We start from the raw sequence: 20,312 nt of genomic DNA, 5'->3' as shown, positions 1-20,312 counted from the left end.
CACATTTGGCTGCCAAATTATTCCTCAGAATACACTAGATTCGGTTATACAGCACCTGATTTTCAGACTCTTGTAGGTGTCTGGTCAAATTATTTAACAGCATGTCTGTTTCTTCAGCTTTCTTGACTGTGTTTGTAGAAAGAGGAAGAGTTCCATTACAGTTTGGGCCACCACATTGTTCATTTCCATTGCTATTTCGACATAAAGCTCCCCCACAAGCTGTTATAACACACGGCAGGTTTCCTGGTAGCCCACAACTCTGCAATAAAAGCACGTTAATGGCAAGAAGCAACACGTGTTGAGCTTTTCAGGATTCTGAAATGTAATACTGGAGCAAGGAAGAATATTTGACATTTATAATGGCACTTTTCTCCTAAAGGATCCGAAAATACTTCACAAAATACAACGCGACTGAGAGGGAGGCACCTCTGGGATAGTGGGCAGTGAGCCAGCTGACACACACTATATAATAGTTGATGAAGTGGGGGAACCTTCTGGACAATGACAACAGTGAAAACAGTTAGTCTTACAAAAAGTGCTGTGGGATGCTGAGGCTCTGTGTACAGTATAAATGTAGTCATGTCAAGGAATGCAGTTAGAGCTGGCTCATCCCCTCGCCTGGTTACATCTGTGGTTCACATCTGAAGTGTAGGCTGAACCTTAACTATGTGAGTAAAGCCATGGCCTAACCATGAAACCATAGGTCTAACTGAGTTATAAAACATGGTTAAGATCCAATCTGTGTTCCAAACTGAACCATGCTTGTAACCAGGCTAGACAACAGAATTGTAACCAGGTTCTTTCACATGGCTTTATCTCATATGACCTTTAGACAGGGCCTTAGTGTCCATACAGAGCAGACAGTACCTCTGTTTTTAAGACCTCATCCCCAAGATCCCTCTCACTTCACAGGATCTTAGAGCCTGGGCTTCTGCCTGAGCCCAGAAATCTATGCTGCAATAAAACAGCCCCGCAGCCGGAGTCCTGTGAGCCTGTCAGCTGGCACAGGCCAGCCACGGGTCTCTAATTGCAGTGTAGACATACCCTGAGATTTCCTTTTCCAGATTTAAAAGTATTGCAAACATTCCTTCACAAAAAAAAAAAAAAGAAAGAAAGAAAGAAAAAAGAGTGTATATTAGTGTTACTGATTGGCAACAGCAAAAGTAAGTATTTTATTTATCTCCCTTTTAAAAATAAAATCCATAGCATTTTACCTTTTCATTCAGTTTTTGGATATCTGGAATCTTGAATATTCTGAGCTGCTCCAAGGTATAGTTTTCTTTTGAGGTTCGATTGCCTAACATGGCAAGTATGCCATCCCTGGTGTTTTCTGAATATCTTATGATGGGGATTGCTCCACTGATTTTCTCTACAGCAAATGATGACATTTGGTAATACTTCCTGATGTTGCTGAAGGAATCTACATGAAGAGAAATAGCATTTAATATGAGAGGCAGACCATATTTTACTGTATCTAACAAATACATTCTTGATACATGATGAGTGGCAGTAGCTTTGCTAGGTTGTCAGCTGGTTCTTGACTCTGCATGAGAAAGGAAATTAAGCTGGGTAAGCCAGGGATTGTGATTTTCTGTCAGGTTTGTGAATCCTTTATTCAGCCAGCTATGGAGTTTTTATTTTAGAGCTCTAGCTATTGAAAGCCTAAAAACAGATACAACAGGGATGGTTCCCACATCGTTTTTGGATGTCCAAGATATGGGGCAGACAAATAAAGATTCCGGTGTATGAACGGGTTCTGATTAATGACTCAGACAGCTATTTACTTGTATCAAGGGCTCATCAGCTGATGGAATTATTGACTAGATGGAGCATCCAGTCACTTCTGCCACCAGTCACTGTCAGAAGACAGGATACAGGGTTAGATGGACCACTGGTCTGACACAGTATGGCAGTTCTTATGTTCTGCTATTTTGAGGATGGGATGGGAGAATTAATTTTGCCAATTGAAAAACCCCTAAAAATGGTCATTTCTATTATCACAATTCAGTAAAGCACTTAATCCTATCCCTATTCATCATAGCACTTAAAAGTTAAAGAGGTGCTTTACTGAATTGGGACATAAATGTAGAACAGAGATTGAAATTTCTGGGGTTTCATGTGGTTTCGGAAAAATGCAATTTTAGATTTGATGCATTCTTACATTTTTTTTATTCCCCTGTTAATCCCATAAACAAGAGAAGAAATGCTTTCAAGAAAGAACCTTTCTTGTTTCCTTATCTTAAGCTCTCAAATTTGTATTGAAACACAATAGTTTAAAGGAAATTTTTTCTGAAACTCAACACATTTTGCAAAACTTAAAATGTAAAGAAAAAGTTGTAAAAGTTTCATAAAAACTACAGCTTGCACTGTGTTCTCCCACCCTGTTAGCGTGTGCAGGGAGTAGAGACTCAAGTGGCTTCATTGCAATGAGATATTATTTATAGGTCATTGCATATCATAGGTTTCTATTTTCGTAACCAAATACAGGGCTTGTCTACACTTAAAAAGCTACAGCTGCATAGCTGCGCTGCTGCAACCACACCTTTGTAGCGCTATAGATACTACCTACGCTGATGGGAGAGATTCTCCCATTGGTGTAAATGATCCACCTCCCTGAGTAGCTAGGCCAATGGAAGAATTCTTCCATCAAGCTAGTGCTGTCTGCAGGGATTTAGGCTGCCTTAACTACGCCGCTCAGGGGTGTGAATTTTTTACACTCCTGAGAAGGAAGTTATGCTGACCTAATTTTCTAGTGTAGACCAGGCCTCAGCTGGATACTAGAGGCCTGATCCAAAGCTGACTGAAGTTAATGAAACTTTTGACTTCAACAGGTTTTGAATCAAGCTGCAAAGCCGGAGCTGGAAAGTTAATTTAATGAGTATGCATCAATTGTGAATATTCATTTTAAGGACATTGATGTTTGTGTCTTTCCAGCAACTTTAATTAACCACTATAATATTGACATGCTCTAGACTGCTAGCCAAACAAATACTTAGGAGGAGATCTATGCACTACTGACGCTCTGTTTTTCAGGGTCTTATGCAAAGACAGATGTGTGGGGTTCCATTCCCCACCCATGGCTCAGGCTTTCTAACCTCACCAGACCGACATCACACCAAAGGGAAACAATTCTGACGTGGTGCTGGCACCAAACTGAGGATAGATGCAGGGAAAGAAAAAACAAACTGAACAGGGAGGAAGGCTCACGAGAGAACTGGCAGCCCGGTGGCAGTGCTTATTGTTGGAGCTGTCAGATACTTGGTGGCAGGGCTAATGGCTGCATAGGGCCATGACTCCGTATGTAGTATAAACCAGAGACCTCAATTATGGGTGTTATATATGAATGTCTGACTGTTGGTCTCCAAAAGGTTGAAAGTATGAAAAGGCCTCTGAAGCTGACCAAACGGCATCAATGGGTTAAGCTACCAAGGTACATAAATCAGTGACCTGCTTACCACTTTGCATAAGATGTTCTTTCTTAGCCCTGCTCTGAATAGGTTTCTCCAGCTTTATGGATTGCTTTGAGAAAATCTGAGCAGGAAGTGATCAGTGTGGGAATAGCACCATGCTGTGCTGAAACACTAGTGCACCAGCCTGAATGGAGGAGTCAGGCACAAAGGGGTGTGGCAGAGTGGATCATCTACAATTAGTCGTTTTCTTTCCTTCCTTCTTTCTTTCAGCTTTATCTTTCATCCTCTGTTTCATTCTTTTAATCTTATTTAGCTCCATTTTATTCTTATTGAAATAAAACAGCAAGAAACTTTGAATTTAGAGAAGTGCTGGTATTTTGCTTTATGTAAGCACTGAGCACATTAATAAAACAACAACAACAGCAAGCCCACTTTGAATGTACACATATTCTATAGGCTGGAATCAATTTACATCTTTCTGACAGTATTATAGAAATAAGAGTTAGGTTCTTTATTGTATTGTATGGTGTTTGACATTCCAGCCATAGGCTTCCAGAATCCAAGATCTTTCTTGTCTTGAGCATTATTTGTTTTGATCAATCAGTAGGGTGGTTTGTACTGTATGTACTCCACTGCTCTTAATGGATGGACTAACATCTGCTCAGTGTTTCTGCCTCATTCTCTAGAAGCTGGCCTATGAGGATATCATTCCTGCTACTCCTACCAGCTGATGGAGATTCTACTTAGCATGCGTTAATATTAAGCATAATTCACTTAAGAATGCAGTGCGAACAGGAACCTTGTTCTAAAACTGCAATTTTCTGTGATGTTAAGCAAGGCACTTCACCACTCTGAGCTCTGTTTTCCCCAGATGTATATTGTGAGAATATTCAGATTCAGATTCCAAGGCCAAAGGGATCACTGTGATCATCAAGTCTATGTTATATGGGAAGTCAGGCCATAGAACTTCCCCAAAATACTTCCTAGAGCAGATCTTTTAGAAAAAAACATCCAATCTTGATTTTAAAATTGCCATGGTTAGAAAAACCACCACAAGCCTTGGTAAGTTGTTCCAATGGTTAATTAACTTCACTGTTTAAAATGTTCACCTTATTTCCAATCTGAATGTATATAGATTCAACTTTCAGCCATTGAATCTTGTTTTACCTTTGTCTGCTAGACTGAAGAACCCTCTATCAAATTTTTGTACTTCAGGTAGGTACTTCTAGACTTCAAGTTACCCCTTAACTTTCTTTTTGGTAAGCTAAATAGATGAGTTTCAGAGTAACAGCCGTGTTAGTCTGTATTCACAAAAAGAAAAGGAGTACTTGTGGCACCTTAGAGACTAACCAATTTATCTGAGCATGAGCTTTCATGAGCTAAAGCTCACTTCATTGGATGCATACCGTGGAAACTGCAGCAGACTTTATATACACACAGAGAACATGAAACAATACCTCCTCCCACCCCACTGTCCTGCTGGTAATAGCTTATCTAAAGTGATCATCAAGTTGGGCCATTTCCAGCACAAATCCAGGTTTTCTCACCCTCCACCCCCCCCCCACAAACTCACTCTCCCGCTGGTAATAGCCCATCCAAAGTGACAACTCTCTACACAATGTGCATGATAATCAAGGTGGGCCATTTCCTGCACAAATCCAGGTTCTCTCACCCCCTACCCCCCTCCAAAAACACACACACACACAAACTCACTCTCCTGCTGGTAATAGCTCATCCAAAGTGACCACTCTCCCTACAATGTGCATGGTAATCAAGGTGGGCCATGTCCAGCACAAATCCAGGCTTTCTCACCCACCCCCCCCTTTTCCCGGGGACACACACACACACACACAAACTCACTCTCCTGCTGGCAATAGCTCATCCAAACTGACCACTCTCCAAGTTTAAATCCAAGTTTAACCAGAACGTCTGGGGGGGGGGGTAGGAAAAAAAAAGGGGAAATAGGCTACCTTGCATAATGACTTAGCCACTCCCAGTCTCTATTTAAGCCTAAATTAATAGTATCCAATTTGCAAATGAATTCCAATTCAGCAGTTTCTCGCTGGAGTCTGGATTTGAAGTTTTTTTGTTTTAAGATAGCGACCTTCATGTCTGTGATTGCGTGACCAGAGAGATTGAAGTGTTCTCCGACTGGTTTATGAATGTTATAATTCTTGACATCTGATTTGTGTCCATTTATTCTTTTACGTGGAGACTGTCCAGTTTGACCAATGTAAATGGCAGATGGGCATTGCTGGCACATGATGGCATATATCACATTGGTGGATGTGCAGGTGAACGAGCCTCTGATAGTGTGGCTGATGTTATTAGGCCCTGTGATGGTGTCCCCTGAGTAGATATGTGGGCACAGTTGGCAACGGGCTTTGTTATTGCCAGCAGGAGAGTGAGTTTGTGTGTGTGTGTCCCCGGGAAAAGTGGGGGTGGGTGAGAAAGCCTGGATTTGTGCTGGACATGGCCCACCTTGATTATCATGCACATTGTGTAGAGAGTTGTCACTTTGGATGGGCTATTACCAGCAGGAGAGTGAGTTTGTGTGTGGGGGGGTGGAGGGTGAGAAAACCTGGATTTGTGCTGGAAATGGCCCAACTTGATGATCACTTTAGATAAGCTATTACCAGCAGGACAGTGGGGTGGGAGGAGGTATTGTTTCATGTTCTCTGTGTGTATATTATGTCTGCTGCAGTTTCCACGGTATGCATCCGATGAAGTGAGCTGTAGCTCACGAAAGCTCATGCTCAAATAAATTGGTTAGTCTCTAAGGTGCCACAAGTACTCCTTTTCTTTTTGCTAAATAGATGAAACTCCTTGAGTCTATCCCTATACAAAATGTCTTTTCTGAACCCTCTTCAGTTTATTAACATCCTTCTTGACTTGTTGATACCTGAACTGGATACGGTATTCTAGTAATGGTTGCATCATTGCCAAATATAGAGGTAGTATAACCTTCCTACTCGCGACGCCCTTCTTTATGCATACAATGATCACATTAGCCCTTTTGGCCACAGTGTATGCTATTGATATGACCTGCTTCTTAATTAAATAATGTTTGCATTTATAGAGCTCTTTACAAAATATTACTAAGGCCAGTCAATGTTAGAGGAGGGAACAGAACCCAGGTCCTCTTAACTCCCAACCCATTATAAATCAGGGGGCTTTTGAGGCCTTCTTCTGCCTTTTTACATGGCTGCTCTGGTACTTCTGTATTAAATTCTGAATGCTTGAAGTCATGGAATTTTGAGCTAGAAGTGGATTTGCAAGTTGATATGTGAAAAAATGATGGCAGTTTTTAAACTCTTGAGATGTTATGGAAAGCTGAAATCTGAGGGTTTAAAACCATGCAAAATAAATTGGAGAAAAATTGTGTGAAACGTCATGAAAAATGTTCTCTTATTTTGATTAGCTGTTGGTCTTCTTACCTTTGTGGCTCAAATTATTCAAACTGTGATATAGATGTATTTTCTGTTTCAGGCTTTCATATAGCTGGTCAGCTTCTTTCCTAATGTCATGTATGATCCCATTCAGGTTGGGAAATTCATCCATTTTATTGCGATATAGGTCCATTTGTGCAACTTTTTGTCTACAGGAGCAAAGTGCAATTGTACAGTAATCATTCAAGATTTATTATTAATCTAGGAATGAGATACATGTTATTTTAGATGACAACTGTTTACCCTAGACCAGAAGGAAACATTCACTTGTGGCATCATCATATTAGGAAGGTCAGAGGACTAAGTGAAAAAAGCCAGCATTTACATTCCCAATTTTATTGACACTTTCTGAAAGGATGCCATTCTGCGTGCTTCAAGCTCAGATTGGTCATGATAAAACCTGCTGTGGAGATTTATCAATCTTCCATTCCTCAAATGCTTGAAATCATGGAATTTTGTTAAAAATTGCCAGTGAAGGATGCAGACAATGCTCCCGCAAAAATGTTTGAACACCAAACGCCTGGCAAACCCCCAGATTCACATGTTCAAATATGAATTTGCATGTGCAGAGTGGGTGAATGCATATCTGATTGGCTAATTAGGCATTCAGCCACTCTATTTGTGCATGCAAATACCTGTTTGCAGCATGCCATTGTAGTTTTGCAATCACACGCTTTTTGAAAGTCTGGGTGTTAAATCCAGGCCTCTTAAAGTCTTTTCAAGTGAATCTCCTGACTGTTATGGGTCCTGAGGCTATGTCTACACTGGCAATTGTCGGCAAAACTTTTGTCTTTCAGGGGTGTGTGTTTTTTTAACCCCTCTGAAAGACAAAATGTTTGTCGTTCAAGCACCGATGTGAACAGTGCTTTGGTCATCAGGAGCGCTCTCCGGCCAACAAAGCTAACCCTGCTCATTGGGGCTAGAAGATTTTGTCAGCAGGAGAGCTGACAAACAGCGGCTACACTGCACGACTTTTAGCGGCACGGCTATAGCAACACAGCAGTGTCGCTAAAAGCTGTGTAGTGTAGACTCAGCCTTAGTCACTGCGCCATTCCTTCTTCCAATGCTTCCTCCCAGCCTGGAGCTTCTTTCTGAAGTGTTTTTAACTGTAAGTTTTAGGACGTGCTACACTGGAGCCTTTCCTCCCTTCGTGCTCACCTTGCTCTGACTGGATTGTCAACATGATTGCTTCACCTCTCCCATTATTCTGATGGGATACCAATACCCATTAGTTTCACTTATATATTAGCATAACATCCTGATGCTGTGATGCTCTTGTACATTAGTCAGTTATTAATCTATGTATTTATTATATGTAGCTTCAGATACTGACTCCCTTGTGAGTATAGAAGCCTCCCTGCTTTTCAGGGAAAGTGTACGGCAAAGGCATGATTTATACATGCACTTGAATTATGTGCAAGTCTGTGCCCTGGTCTACATTACAAACATATGTCGGTATAACTACATTGCCCAAGAGTGTGGAAAATCCACGGGCCCGAGCGACGTAGTTACATCAACCTAATTCCTGGTGTAGACAGCAGTATGTCAACGGGAGGGCTTCTCCTGTCGACGCAGCTACGGCCTCTCAGGGAGGTGGAGTACCTATGCAGATGGGAGAAGCCCTCCTGTTGGTGAAGGTAGCGCCTTCCCTAAGTACTACAGCGATGCAGCTGCAACAGTGCAGCAGTGCCCCTGCAGGGCTGTAAGTGTAGACAAGCCCGGCGTCTCAGGCACACGCAATCCAGGACTCTGGGGTGCTTGTATTTGCTCACTGAAAGGCTCTTACGGCTATTGCAGGCTTTGTGGGCATCTTAAAGGATTTTGGTCAGCTGGAAGTTCAGTTTCTCTGAGCACCTAAAGTTTGGAACTGCTTGAATCTCCAGCTGGGCACAGCTCAGAGCAGACCTGCAGTTGTTCTAAATTATGCTGGTGTGATGGACCAGCCTGAAGCTGACCTTGGGTTCAGGGAAGTGAAAAAGTGTTTTATAGCCAACTTGGCCCCCCCTCTCCTCAACTGCATCCGACAGTGCTGTGATGCAGCTGAGGATTTGAGCTGTTAATAGGATACACAATAATAAATCTATTGATGATTTAGGATCATTAATTGACAATCCAGCATTTGCATGGTGATCACAAACAGAACTATAAATACATTGCACAACTATTAAAGTACAGTGGAGGATTGCTTTTCCAATTCAGTGACATTTATAACGCCCTTCTGTTCTACAAGAGAAAATATTACCGAATGTAGTCGTGAAAATCCTTGATGTTTAAGAATGTCTCCAATGAAAGAACAGGAGTTTTTAAAATTCTTTCTATTTCAGAAATCTTATCTTCTAAGCCTTTGAAACGCATATCACAGCTGGGCATTGTGTCTCTTTTATCTTCTAGATTTGCAGCAAATCTCATGAACCCCTGAACAGTTTGAGATAGGGTAGTAATTTCATTATCCCACTGATCAAAACAAAGGTGACACCGAGAGCATATGGGAAATTCTTGTTTGAAGCCTCGACCACACTGATCACAGAGCTTTCCAGTGACACCAATGCGGCAGTTGCAAGCTCCAGTCTCTTTGTCACACTTGGGGTTGCGAGTTCCTTCCTGGTTACACATACATGCTACAGGGGGAGACAGGAACATGACATTGTTTCTTTTAGTTGTTAGTTAAGTTATAGGGGTAAAACATGAAAGATAATGCAATTCAATACAAATAAACATTTTTTTGCCATTTACTGACAAATTGGTATTGGGCCATTTAGGCTAGGATTTTCAAGGCACCTAAGGGAGTTAGTCCTAAACACTATTGCCATGTTGATCACAATAAGCAAAACACAGTTTTTATACAAATAATTGCTATACCAGTGGTTCCCAAACTGTGGGTCGTGACTCCAATGGGGTTGCGTCATCAGCAGATGGGGTTGTGGCAACCCCTACTGTGTAGAGGACACCATTTTGCTCCTCACAGTATGACCTCACATGTACAGTGTGTGAGGTCACAATGCATTTTGCTCTACAAAATTGTGTCCTCCATGCTGTCTGGGATCCTGGACAGAAATAATTCACTAAGATGGGTTTGTAGTGGGAAAAAGTTTATGAACCATTGTACGACAGGTTTCTTTTATGCACCATTATATACTATTATTATCTAACAGTGAGATCTGTCAGGCTGGGCAATAATCTCCTTAGAGAACGGCTAAATGCCACATCTCATGGGTCATTTAAACTAGACTAATCAAAATGCTGTAAAATGTACCATAGAGAACAATGCTGGAGTTGCATAGACATGGACTTGGTGATCTAACAGGTCTTTTCTAACTCTAATTTCCATGAATCTATGATAACCTTACAGGTGACAAACATGGTAAATATTATGTAATGGTTTTTAATCCATATTCCAGAAAAAAAGCTAAATCAAAACTATTTCTCTATTTGTATGTCTTGTCTATTATATTCAGATGAAGGTCTAACATTTACAGAAAATATTGTGATTTCTGATACACTACATCCCCCCTAATAATACTTACAAATACAATACATCCGTGGATCGCCAAAGTAATTTTCCTCACATTCATCACAACGTCTTCCACTGTAGCCTAGTTTGCATGGACATTGGCCTGTGAACTGCAAAGACAGCCTTCAGTAAACAACTGCCAGTACTATGATTATGTATGCAGTGTTGCTGTAGCTGTGTCGGTCCCAGGATATTCGAGACACAAGGTGAGTGTGGTAAACAGGAGCTGGTCCAATAAAAGATATTATCTCACCCACTTTGTCTCAGGAATATGATTTGGAAGAAATAGCACGAGCCAACTGAATAAACATTTAATTCAATAGATACATTTTTTTCCTCTGTGATTTATGACATACAGCTGCACAAAAGATGTAGTGGGATTGTTCTCATGCTTTTTTTAAGAACAGAATGAGTTATAGGATTGACTCAAATCTCCCAAAAAATATTACCATGCTCCAGCTGCTTAGTGACATATGATTAAAAGTTGGGAAATCACACAGATGGAAGTGAAAGCAAAATGGATGCATGGAAATGCCCTTAGTTTACTGAGATGAAGGATTTCACATGTGCCAGACCTCATTATTGACCTCTGAGAAGATGAATGGTAGACGTTCCTAAACTCAGCTATCCCCTGGCTATTTTCAGCTCATCTAAGGCAGGGTTTTTCTGTTGTATATAGAAAATTTGCTTCATCTAATTCTTATTCCTTCCAGGCTAAACTACTGATCTTTAGATCCCAGTTTCGGGATACAGTAACTGTAACTTAGAAGCTCAAGGTTACACTATGCAAATTGTCCCAGAAAACATATTTTGGAATTAAAACAATAAAATTAACCTGGTGAAATTAACTGGTGAAATCTGTACTAACTTTCGAAAGGTTAAGATCTAATTTGACTAGGAAAAATTACAATTCCAACAATTAAACTAAAGAACAAACAAACAGAAAACACTTATAAAATAAATCTGAAATTCTTTTTGTTAGAACTATGGGATAAGATCCCATTGCCGTAGAAGTCAGTGGCCAAACTCCCACTGATTTCAAAGGGATCAGAATTTCAACCACAGATTCAGCCTTGGAAAAACTTTGGATTTTTCCAGACCCCCCTGAGCCCTATGAAGTACATATAGATTAAATATGATAAAACACAACTCATTTCATGATAAGATATAAACCAATGACATGACTTCAGTTTGAGAGACAAGATGAGTGAGGCAATATCTTTTATTGGATCACCTTCTGCGAAAGGTCCTCCCAGTGTCACAGCAAAATGCAAGGAGGAGTACAGTGGCACCTTAAAGACTAACAGATTTATTTGGGCATAAGCTTTCGTGGGTAAAAATCCACTTCTTCAGATGCAAAATGCGAGGTGGAATGGATTGTTTAGCACAAGTAGTTAACATATTGTGAGAGACCATTCAAAGTGAAGTGGCCTCTGTCAAAAATATTACCTCAACCAGCTTATCTCTCTAATATCCTGGGACCAACGTGGCTACAACAACATGACTTCAGTTACTACCACATGCAAACAAACACTTAAAAGGACACTGTCGAGTTTGCCTGTTGGGTTCAAAATTTGACTAATTCTTCCCCCTTACACACTTGACTAATTCTTCCCCCTTCCCCCTTATTATAAAGGCATATAATCTGTGTGTGCCATTTCCACACAAAATGCTTCAGTGCTCCATTTCAGGAAGATACATGAACGCAAAGAGCTCATTGTTCATGAGCAAACCCTCCATAACAAAACAGCATGTATTGTATGATGCACCCAAACAAAAAAAAAAGATAAATTAATTTGTGACAGCTTCAAACTTCTAAGAAATTGTTATTAACAATGAGAAAAACAAAAGATTTTGATAATTTATGAGAGATTCTTTCAAAATGTCCCTGTAACTTCAAACATTACATCTCCCATCTAGCAGAGTCGTTATCTTGCCTGATTGCACTGGTTACTTTGAGAGTTTCTTGGGTTACAGTCACAGAACTGACATCCTATTCCATTAGACATGTTCCAGTAGCCAGAAGCACACTGGTCACAGGTAGAACCTATTACATTAGGTAAGCAAGGGCATACTCCAGTCATTCGGTTGCACAGGCAAACTCCATTTCCAGGTGGACATATTGCTGGGTTCACACCTGAAAAATTGCAAGTACACCCTGGAAAGAGAATGCCAGTTATTATATTGGGTAAAATAAGAGAATGTTAAAAATGCATTTTAATACCTTTAATTCTTATTTCTCTGTGAAGGGAACAAGTTTTTGCTTCTTTTCTTAGAGCATAGTACTGTACTACATCTCATTTCATAGTGGACTCTCTCATATGAGCCATATACCCTGGGAGGAATTCTTGAAGAATGACTAGGAATGGCAATTTAACTGACAGTGCAGGCACAATTAATGAGTCTTTGTTCAGCACTTTGAAGACAGTATTACATAAATTGTCCAGTTTCCATCATGTGTCTTACTAGCTCTGTAAAAACCAACCCCTCTGTGCACCATGATTTGTTTAAGGCAGATCTTAGTTCTTAGTGATAATATCTACTTGCAATTGAATTGTTTACTTACTTCTGCAGTTCTGAAGAAGTGCTGACCCAAAGTGACCTGGTTTGCAGAACTGGCAGTTTGGTCCCTGTGTGTTGTATAAACATTTTAAGCATTCTCCTGTAACCTTGTTACAGGATCCTGGATCTATCACATTGATATTATTATTGCAGGAACATGGCAAACACTGAGCCCCTGGTCTTCCTGGATTCCCATAGAACCCACTGGAGCACTCATCACACCGATTGCCTGCCAGAAAGGAAGGTAAAATCAATTGCTGAGTGCTAGGAACACAAGTGAAATCATTTTTTGACAAAACTGTTTGACAATTCCTACTGCCTGTGATAACCTAGATTTAGATGCAAGTTTCCCAAGTAACCTTATATCATCCAATTGGACATTGTTGCATTTTAGTTGTACAGTAGGTTAAGATTATATGTACCACATTGGCCAGAGGCTGGAAATGTGCAGCCCTTTCCCTCCCTCCTCCACCGCAACATCTCTTACCAAGGAAGTCCCTATGAGAGTGGTTTTAGGAGTTGGAAAATTCTGAAGGAATCTTTTTGAGGAGATTTCCCCCCAAACACCCAATGGGAAGCTAGGGGGTTTCCACACTCATGGCATGAGCCACAGATCTGTCCCAGAACCCAACAGATCCCCATGATCCTTCCAGCTCCTGAGTGACTTAGCCAGGGCCATCCTCATATAGGCTCTGTTTCTTTATTGGCTCTGGGCCTCCTCACCCTGGTATTACAGCTGCAATGGAGTTCCAGGGCCCCTCCTACTTGCAGCTGTCCAAGAGGCTACATTACTTTATCTCAGAAATCTTAATGGGCTGGTTGGGGGCCAGTGTGACTCCACTTTACCTCTGGCTGGCTCAGTCCCAACCAACACCTGTCCACTCCCTGGTCTTGGTCCATAACAGTCTCCAGAGCCTTTCACAGGCTCTTAGGAAGTGGGATATTGCAGACAGGTGACTAACTGTGGAGATCTCTCACTGAGTGCAGATCTTTGAGGTACGACCAGATCCGCAGTAATTATTCATGGCAGAAGTCCCCTGGATAAGTACTGGTCAGAACAAGTACAATCCTTCAGGGTTTAATCAGGCCTGCAAAGGGCATTTGACCTGAATAAAGATTATGGAATTTGACACAGTGTTTGCATGTCTTGCTATTTAGTTTTGACTAAGTAAAGGTGGATACTATGTCAGAAGTTGGCAGCATATTTTGAGAACGAAAGGTTTTGTCTTAAATACATGCTACAAATAGGAAATAAGGCTAGCACTGCCATTTCTACCTGACTCCTTCTCCTTTAGGAATAGCTGGTGAAAGAAAAAAGTATCAACTATGTTTTTCCTGAGGATCTTTGGATAGAAACACCAGCTAACTTTATTTTCTGTTTTAAGCGTTCATTTAAGGTAATTTTTTCTATCTCACAAAAATAAGCTGGTTTCATTCTGATGGACAAAGCAGTGGAAAAGCACTTTCATTTCCCCCCTGGAGATTAAGACTAATTTGACACTAAGAAATAGAGTCAAGTTGCTACCAAAACAGCAACATGTAAAATAACCCAGAACAAAACCACCCAGTTGCAAAACAATAGTTCGAAGTAAGAAAAAACTCTGCAGTGATTGAGAGATCAGGTCAAAACTCACGTATAAAGAGCTTTTCTCTTATGGGGCAGCATTTTAAACCAACATTTTCAAAACAGTTCACTACTTAGTCTTTGGGTGCCTCAGTTTTTGGGTATCCAGGGCTTGTTTAGTTCCGAGAGGATGAGCACCTGCAACTCCCATTGACTTTAGCTCAGCACCACTGAAAATGGGGTGTGAAGGGGTAGATCCTCAGGTATTATAAACTGTGATAGCTCTATTGACTTCAGTGGAGCTATGACAATTTACACGAGTTGAGGATCTGCCCGAAGAGTCGCAGATTGAGCGGCCGATCTTGGAGCACACTTTCTCAAATCTGAGCTTTAATGCATAAGGAGTTAATAGAAGGACAGACAACAGGTTTAATCAGTAATAAATGAAAGTAAAAATAAATTAATTGCTTCACTGAGTCCAGTTTTCTTGGGTTTCTTCTGGTTTCCTTAGTTCCTTGTTGGAACATTAATTTTGTAGTACTATTTGCTGTCGCTGGATGATCAGTTACTACATGATTTCCCCCTTTGTCCCAATAAACCAGACACTAGCCTTATTTATGTACCTTATTTTCATTATTCCACTCTGTCGCTGAGCAGATGGGTGGGAATTAGTTGTAATTTTTCAATCTTTCCTTAAGAACTGTAATATGCTGAAAATTAAACAATATGTTTCATACCTGAGTAGCCCTCATGACAATTGCAGACTAATTGCAAAGTGTGAGGATCTTGGTAACAGGAATGTGCAAAATATCTGTTGCTTTCAGGGGACTCTGGACACATACATGGGCGACAAGGCTCTCTTGTGAGAGGATTTCCATAATAACCATCGACACACCTGTCAAAACAGTCACCACAGAGACACGTTAAACTATCCTCCTGACAGATATACCTCTCAGTCCATGCCAATAGCTTGGTTCATTCAAGTCCATGTTTTAAAATATGATAGCACTTAATATGATGCCACTCCCATTATTTGGTACAGAAGTGTCCAGGCTTGAAGAGATTAAAGGAATTAGAAACACTGCTGTATTCCCCAAACGTGGAGCAAATTATTCATTTTATGTTCAAGGGGCATTGCCAAATAGTTCTGGCTCAATCATCCACCTCCTCAGAGACCCTTTTAATCTAATTGGTAATGTAAAATTTTCTAAATGTATGTATTTTAAATTTCCCACACGATCTCTGATGCATTGAGTAACTGTTATTTATAAAGGACCCACCATATTTTTGTTCTACTACTTCTAAGACAGCTAGTCGGCCAGCAGAACTCAAAACATAGCCTAAGGTTCCTATTGTCTAAACCATTTTCTAGAAGAACTCCCCATAGAATGCAAAGGGAAGTTCTCCTTAAACTGAATGAGAGGAGATGACTCAGCCAAACTAAACTAATCAGCCAACCAGCCCTATTACTGTACCAAAGCTGTACTGACATCACTTCTGTTGCTGCAAGAACAGACAAAAAGAAGAACGATTTCCAGCCCTATTAGAAACATAGGGGGGAAATAATTTGTCATTCATATGGAAAAGCTATAAACCAGTAGACAGAGAACTGTTCATTTAGGCGCCTCAAGGATTATTGCAAACACAAAGTAAGAGAACAAGTATTGAGAATTATTATTGTTTTGGAAAATTTCCTTTAATAATTGGTAAGATTCACAATTCTAAGATATATGCAGCACTTTTCACATGCATCAAGATACTGAGGAGTCAATCCTGTGAGGTGCTTCACGCCTCCTACCAGGTGCTGCGTCCCTTGAATTCAGTGGAGTAAAGATACTCAGGTCCCTGCAGGTAGCACACAGAACTTCATAGGTAGGGCCCTACCAAATTCACGGTTCATTTTGGTCAATTTCATGGTCATTGGATTTTTAAAAGTTTAAATTTCATGATTTCAGATATTTAAATCTGAAATTTCAGTGTTGTAACTGTAGGGGTCCTGACCCAAAAGAAGGTTGTGCGGGAATCGCAAAGTTATTGCAGGAGGGTTGCAGTATTGCCACCCTTACTTCTGTGCTGCTGCTGACGGCAGCGCTGCCTTCAGAGCTGAACTGCCGGAGGGCGGTGGCTGCTGGATGAGAGGCCAGCTCTGAAGGCAGCATTGACGCCAGCAGCACCATGGCATGGTATGGTATTGCCACCCTTACTTTTCCGCTGCTGCCTTCAGAGCTGGGCTCTCGGCCAGCAACTGCAACTCTCTGGCTACCCAGCTCTAAAGGTTTGACATGGCACTGCCTCACACCCAAAGATGCATATCAAACTATCCACTACCATTCAGACACTTTCTAGATGACAGCCCTTGCATACCTTTCACACCTACTTCCAGTTGTAAACCCACGGCAGCTAAGACATGCACCAGTCGCTGCGTCACAAAGCTCTGTGTAGCCATTACATGGACACGGACGACAGTTGGGAAACCCAAAATACCCAGCCAGGCACCGATTGCAGCATCGACCATCAACCTCTCGGCGGCATGAACACTGTCCTGTCAGCTGATCACACATAGTGCTCACTGAGCCTTGAGGATGGCACTCACATGCTAGATAAACACAAGAAAAAGCAGATGCCATGTTAAGGATCAGCTAAATTCTAAATGTATTTTCCTGAAACTGGTCACCATCTGAGGCCATAAGACTGAGATGTGGCTTCACTTAGATGTGCAGCAGGGGCTGTAGGCGTAACATTTTTGATATTATCACTGTAGGTTCATGCACATCAGTGGCTGGAAATCCCAGAAAATTTGGTGTGCATTAGCTTATCTGAACCTCTTTGGCCTGCACAAGTGGGTTGTGAATCACACGAGAAGAGCCTTCTAATAAGCCTTCTGGAATTGTCTGTTTCCAATCAGGCTGGAATTACCATCAGAGCAATCCTTTTTTCAGCACTTCCATTTCCATTGCCACTGGGAGCCAGGAAGCGCAGAGTCATATGGAAGTGGGGGTTGGGAGGAAAGCTAATTGTGCTCTTTGAATCTCAAATGAGGTTCACTTGGAGGAATGGGTAAAGATTCAGTTTGCTTTTATATGAACCACTGTTTAATGTTCACTGTTTACTACTTACAGTAACATCCATGGAAACCAAAACCAAAACTTCCTGCAGAACATCTGTCACAACAGCGGCCCGCAACATTAGGTTTACATTGACACTGGCCTCCAAGTTGACTGCAGCTGGAGCTCAGGGACCCTTGTGGATGGCACTTGCATGCTGTTGGCAAGAAAAAGTCATACACACGCTATATAAAAAAATATATATATAATGAAAAATGAAGTTAACTATTTTCATGCTTTTCCCCTCCTTAGCAGGTTTTATACTTAGATTTCAGAGTAACAGCCATGTTAGTCTGTATTCGCAAAAAGAAAAGGAGTACTTGTGGCACCTTAGAGACTAACCAATTTATTTGAGCATGAGCTTTCGTGAGCTACAGCTCACTTCATCGGATGCATACCGTGGAAACTGCAGCAGACTTTATATACACACAGAGAACATGAAACAATACCTCCTCCCACCCCACTGTCCTGCTGGTAATAGCTTATCTAAAGTGATCATCAAGTTGGGCCATTTCCAGCACAAATCCAGGTTTTCTCACCCTCCACCCCCCCCCCACACAAACTCACTCTCCTGCTGGTAGTAGCCCATCCAAAGTGACAACTCTCTACACAATGTGCATGATAATCAAGTTGGGCCACTTCCTGCACAAATCCAGGTTCTCTCACCCCCTCACCCCCCTCCAAAAAAACACACACACTTCAATCTCTCTGGTCACGCAATCACAGACATGAAGGTCGCTATCTTAAAACAAAAAAACTTCAAATCCAGACTCCGGCGAGAAACTGCTGAATTGGAATTCATTTGCAAATTGGATACTATTAATTTAGGCTTAAATAGAGACTGGGAGTGGCTAAGTCATTATGCAAGGTAGCCTATTTCCCCTTGTTTTTTCCTCCCCCCCTCCCCCCCCCCCGACGTTCTGGTTAAACTTGGATTTAAACTTGGAGAGTGGTCAGTTTGGATGAGCTATTGCCAGCAGGAAAGTGAGTTTGTGTGCGTGTGTGTGTCCCCCGGAAAAAAAAGGGGGGGGGTGAGAAAGCCTGGATTTGTGCTGGACATGGCCCACCTTGATTATCATACACATTGTAGGGAGAGTGGTCACTTTGGATGAGCTATTACCAGCAGAATAGTGAGTTTGTGTGTGTATGGGGGTGGGGGGGGTGAGAAAACCTGGATTTGTGCAGGAAATGGCTCACCTTGATTATCATGCACATTATGTAGAGAGTTGTCACTTTGGATGGGCTATTACCAGCAGGAGAGTGAGTTTGTGGGGGGGGGGGGGGGTGGAGGGTGAGAAAACCTGGATTTGTGCTGGAAATGGCCCAACTTGATGATCACTTTAGATAAGCTATTACCAGCAGGACAGTGGGGTGGGAGGAGGTATTGTTTCATGTTCTCTGTGTGTATATACAGTCTGCTGCAGTTTCCACGGTATGCATCCGATGAAGTGAGCTGTAGCTCACGAAAGCTCATGCTCAAATAAATTGGTTAGTCTCTAAGGTGCCACAAGTACTCCTTTTCTTTTTATACTTAGAGTTACCAGAGATGTGCTAAGAGAACAAAGCAGAGTCTGAGTCCTGAGAACCAGGGGTTTATCTGCCACCAAATTATGTGCTTTGAACTATTTGACCAGTCAGCAACATGAGCCTTAAAGTTCTAATCTGGATCTATAAAGTTCAGGATATTGCCAAATTTGGATCCAGATATAAATATGCTCAAAGTCTGAGGTGTTTGGTTAAGGTCTAGCTCTAGCTAATACTTTTGAAGAGAGGTTTGCTAATGTTTGGACTTTGAACCTGCTCACAAATCCACTTACAGACATCATCAACTAATGGAGGTGGTAAGAGCAAATCACAAATCATCATGTTTCAGCAAAAAAATAAAAAATGGAAATACCTTGATAATTACATCACTTGTGGTAATTCTGCTTTCTGTCCTGGTTACCACCAGGAAGAGAAGAGTTGTATAATTAGACATGATTGAATTATTTGTTGCAAGTAATGTACCTGATGAATGTTCACATTTTTGTTAGCCATAATAGCATTTGTAGGCCCTAGCGGCAATGCTTATTTTATGGGATGCAATGATTTTTCCCTCATAATTTAACCTGCACTATAGATGGTGGAATAATATGTAGCAGATAATTCATTTGATGATTATTTTCTGTCAGTTGTGTACAAATTACTTGTGAATGTTTTCCCCATTATGCAACTAGCTCTCTGTGTGAGAATTAATCTCTTGCTCTCTTTCACAGATACGCATGCACAAATGCATGTGCACAGCCACTCACAGAGTGGCAATGAATTTTTCAAATGGCAGAAATATTTTCTGGTTTAGATTGAAGAAAGGGTCATATTTGGAGCCTATTTTATCTGAACTGGGTTGCTCATTCTAAGCAATAAGACATTTGTTTGAAGGACACACAATACTTTTCAGCATACTGAGCAAGCCAGGTTAAGTATGACTTGTGGGTATTTTTGCAGCACTTGCTAACAGCCACCAGATTAGGAATCACTGTTTCAGCTCAAATTTCTCTGAGTCTTTTGGCTCCTGCCACAGTAGGACATGGGTGAAAGGATGGCAGTCGTGCTATCTTTTTCCAGCACCAATCCTAGGCTCTGATCATGCAAACAAACAGTGCTGATGCAAACAGCTGCCAGAGGAAGCCATTTGAAGTGCACGACAAGTTTTATTAGTCCTACAAAATCCAG

At 41.2% G+C, this 20,312-nt stretch overlaps 1 protein-coding gene across 1 annotated transcript in view; it reads right to left on the bottom strand.

Moving 5' to 3' along the window:
- LAMB4 (laminin subunit beta 4) overlaps positions 1-20,312 on the bottom strand; it is a 104,003-nt gene that overhangs the window by 11,343 nt on the left and 72,348 nt on the right. The window contains exons 19-28 of the mRNA XM_078852687.1: positions 17,614-17,757; positions 16,861-17,092; positions 15,234-15,391; positions 12,937-13,161; positions 12,308-12,528; positions 10,384-10,480; positions 9,102-9,477; positions 6,848-7,008; positions 1,215-1,420; positions 56-259 (exon numbers count right to left, since the gene is read on the bottom strand). Coding sequence (XP_078708813.1) covers positions 56-259; positions 1,215-1,420; positions 6,848-7,008; positions 9,102-9,477; positions 10,384-10,480; positions 12,308-12,528; positions 12,937-13,161; positions 15,234-15,391; positions 16,861-17,092; positions 17,614-17,757 — 2,024 coding nt within the window. The remainder of the gene's footprint in view (positions 1-55; positions 260-1,214; positions 1,421-6,847; positions 7,009-9,101; positions 9,478-10,383; positions 10,481-12,307; positions 12,529-12,936; positions 13,162-15,233; positions 15,392-16,860; positions 17,093-17,613; positions 17,758-20,312) is intronic.

Source organism: Lepidochelys kempii, chromosome 1, assembly GCF_965140285.1.
Source record: "Lepidochelys kempii isolate rLepKem1 chromosome 1, rLepKem1.hap1, whole genome shotgun sequence".
In the NCBI taxonomy this organism is placed as follows: domain Eukaryota; kingdom Metazoa; phylum Chordata; order Testudines; family Cheloniidae; genus Lepidochelys; species Lepidochelys kempii.
Note: the sequence above shows the minus strand (reverse complement) of the source record. Positions and strands in the feature narration are given on the sequence as shown.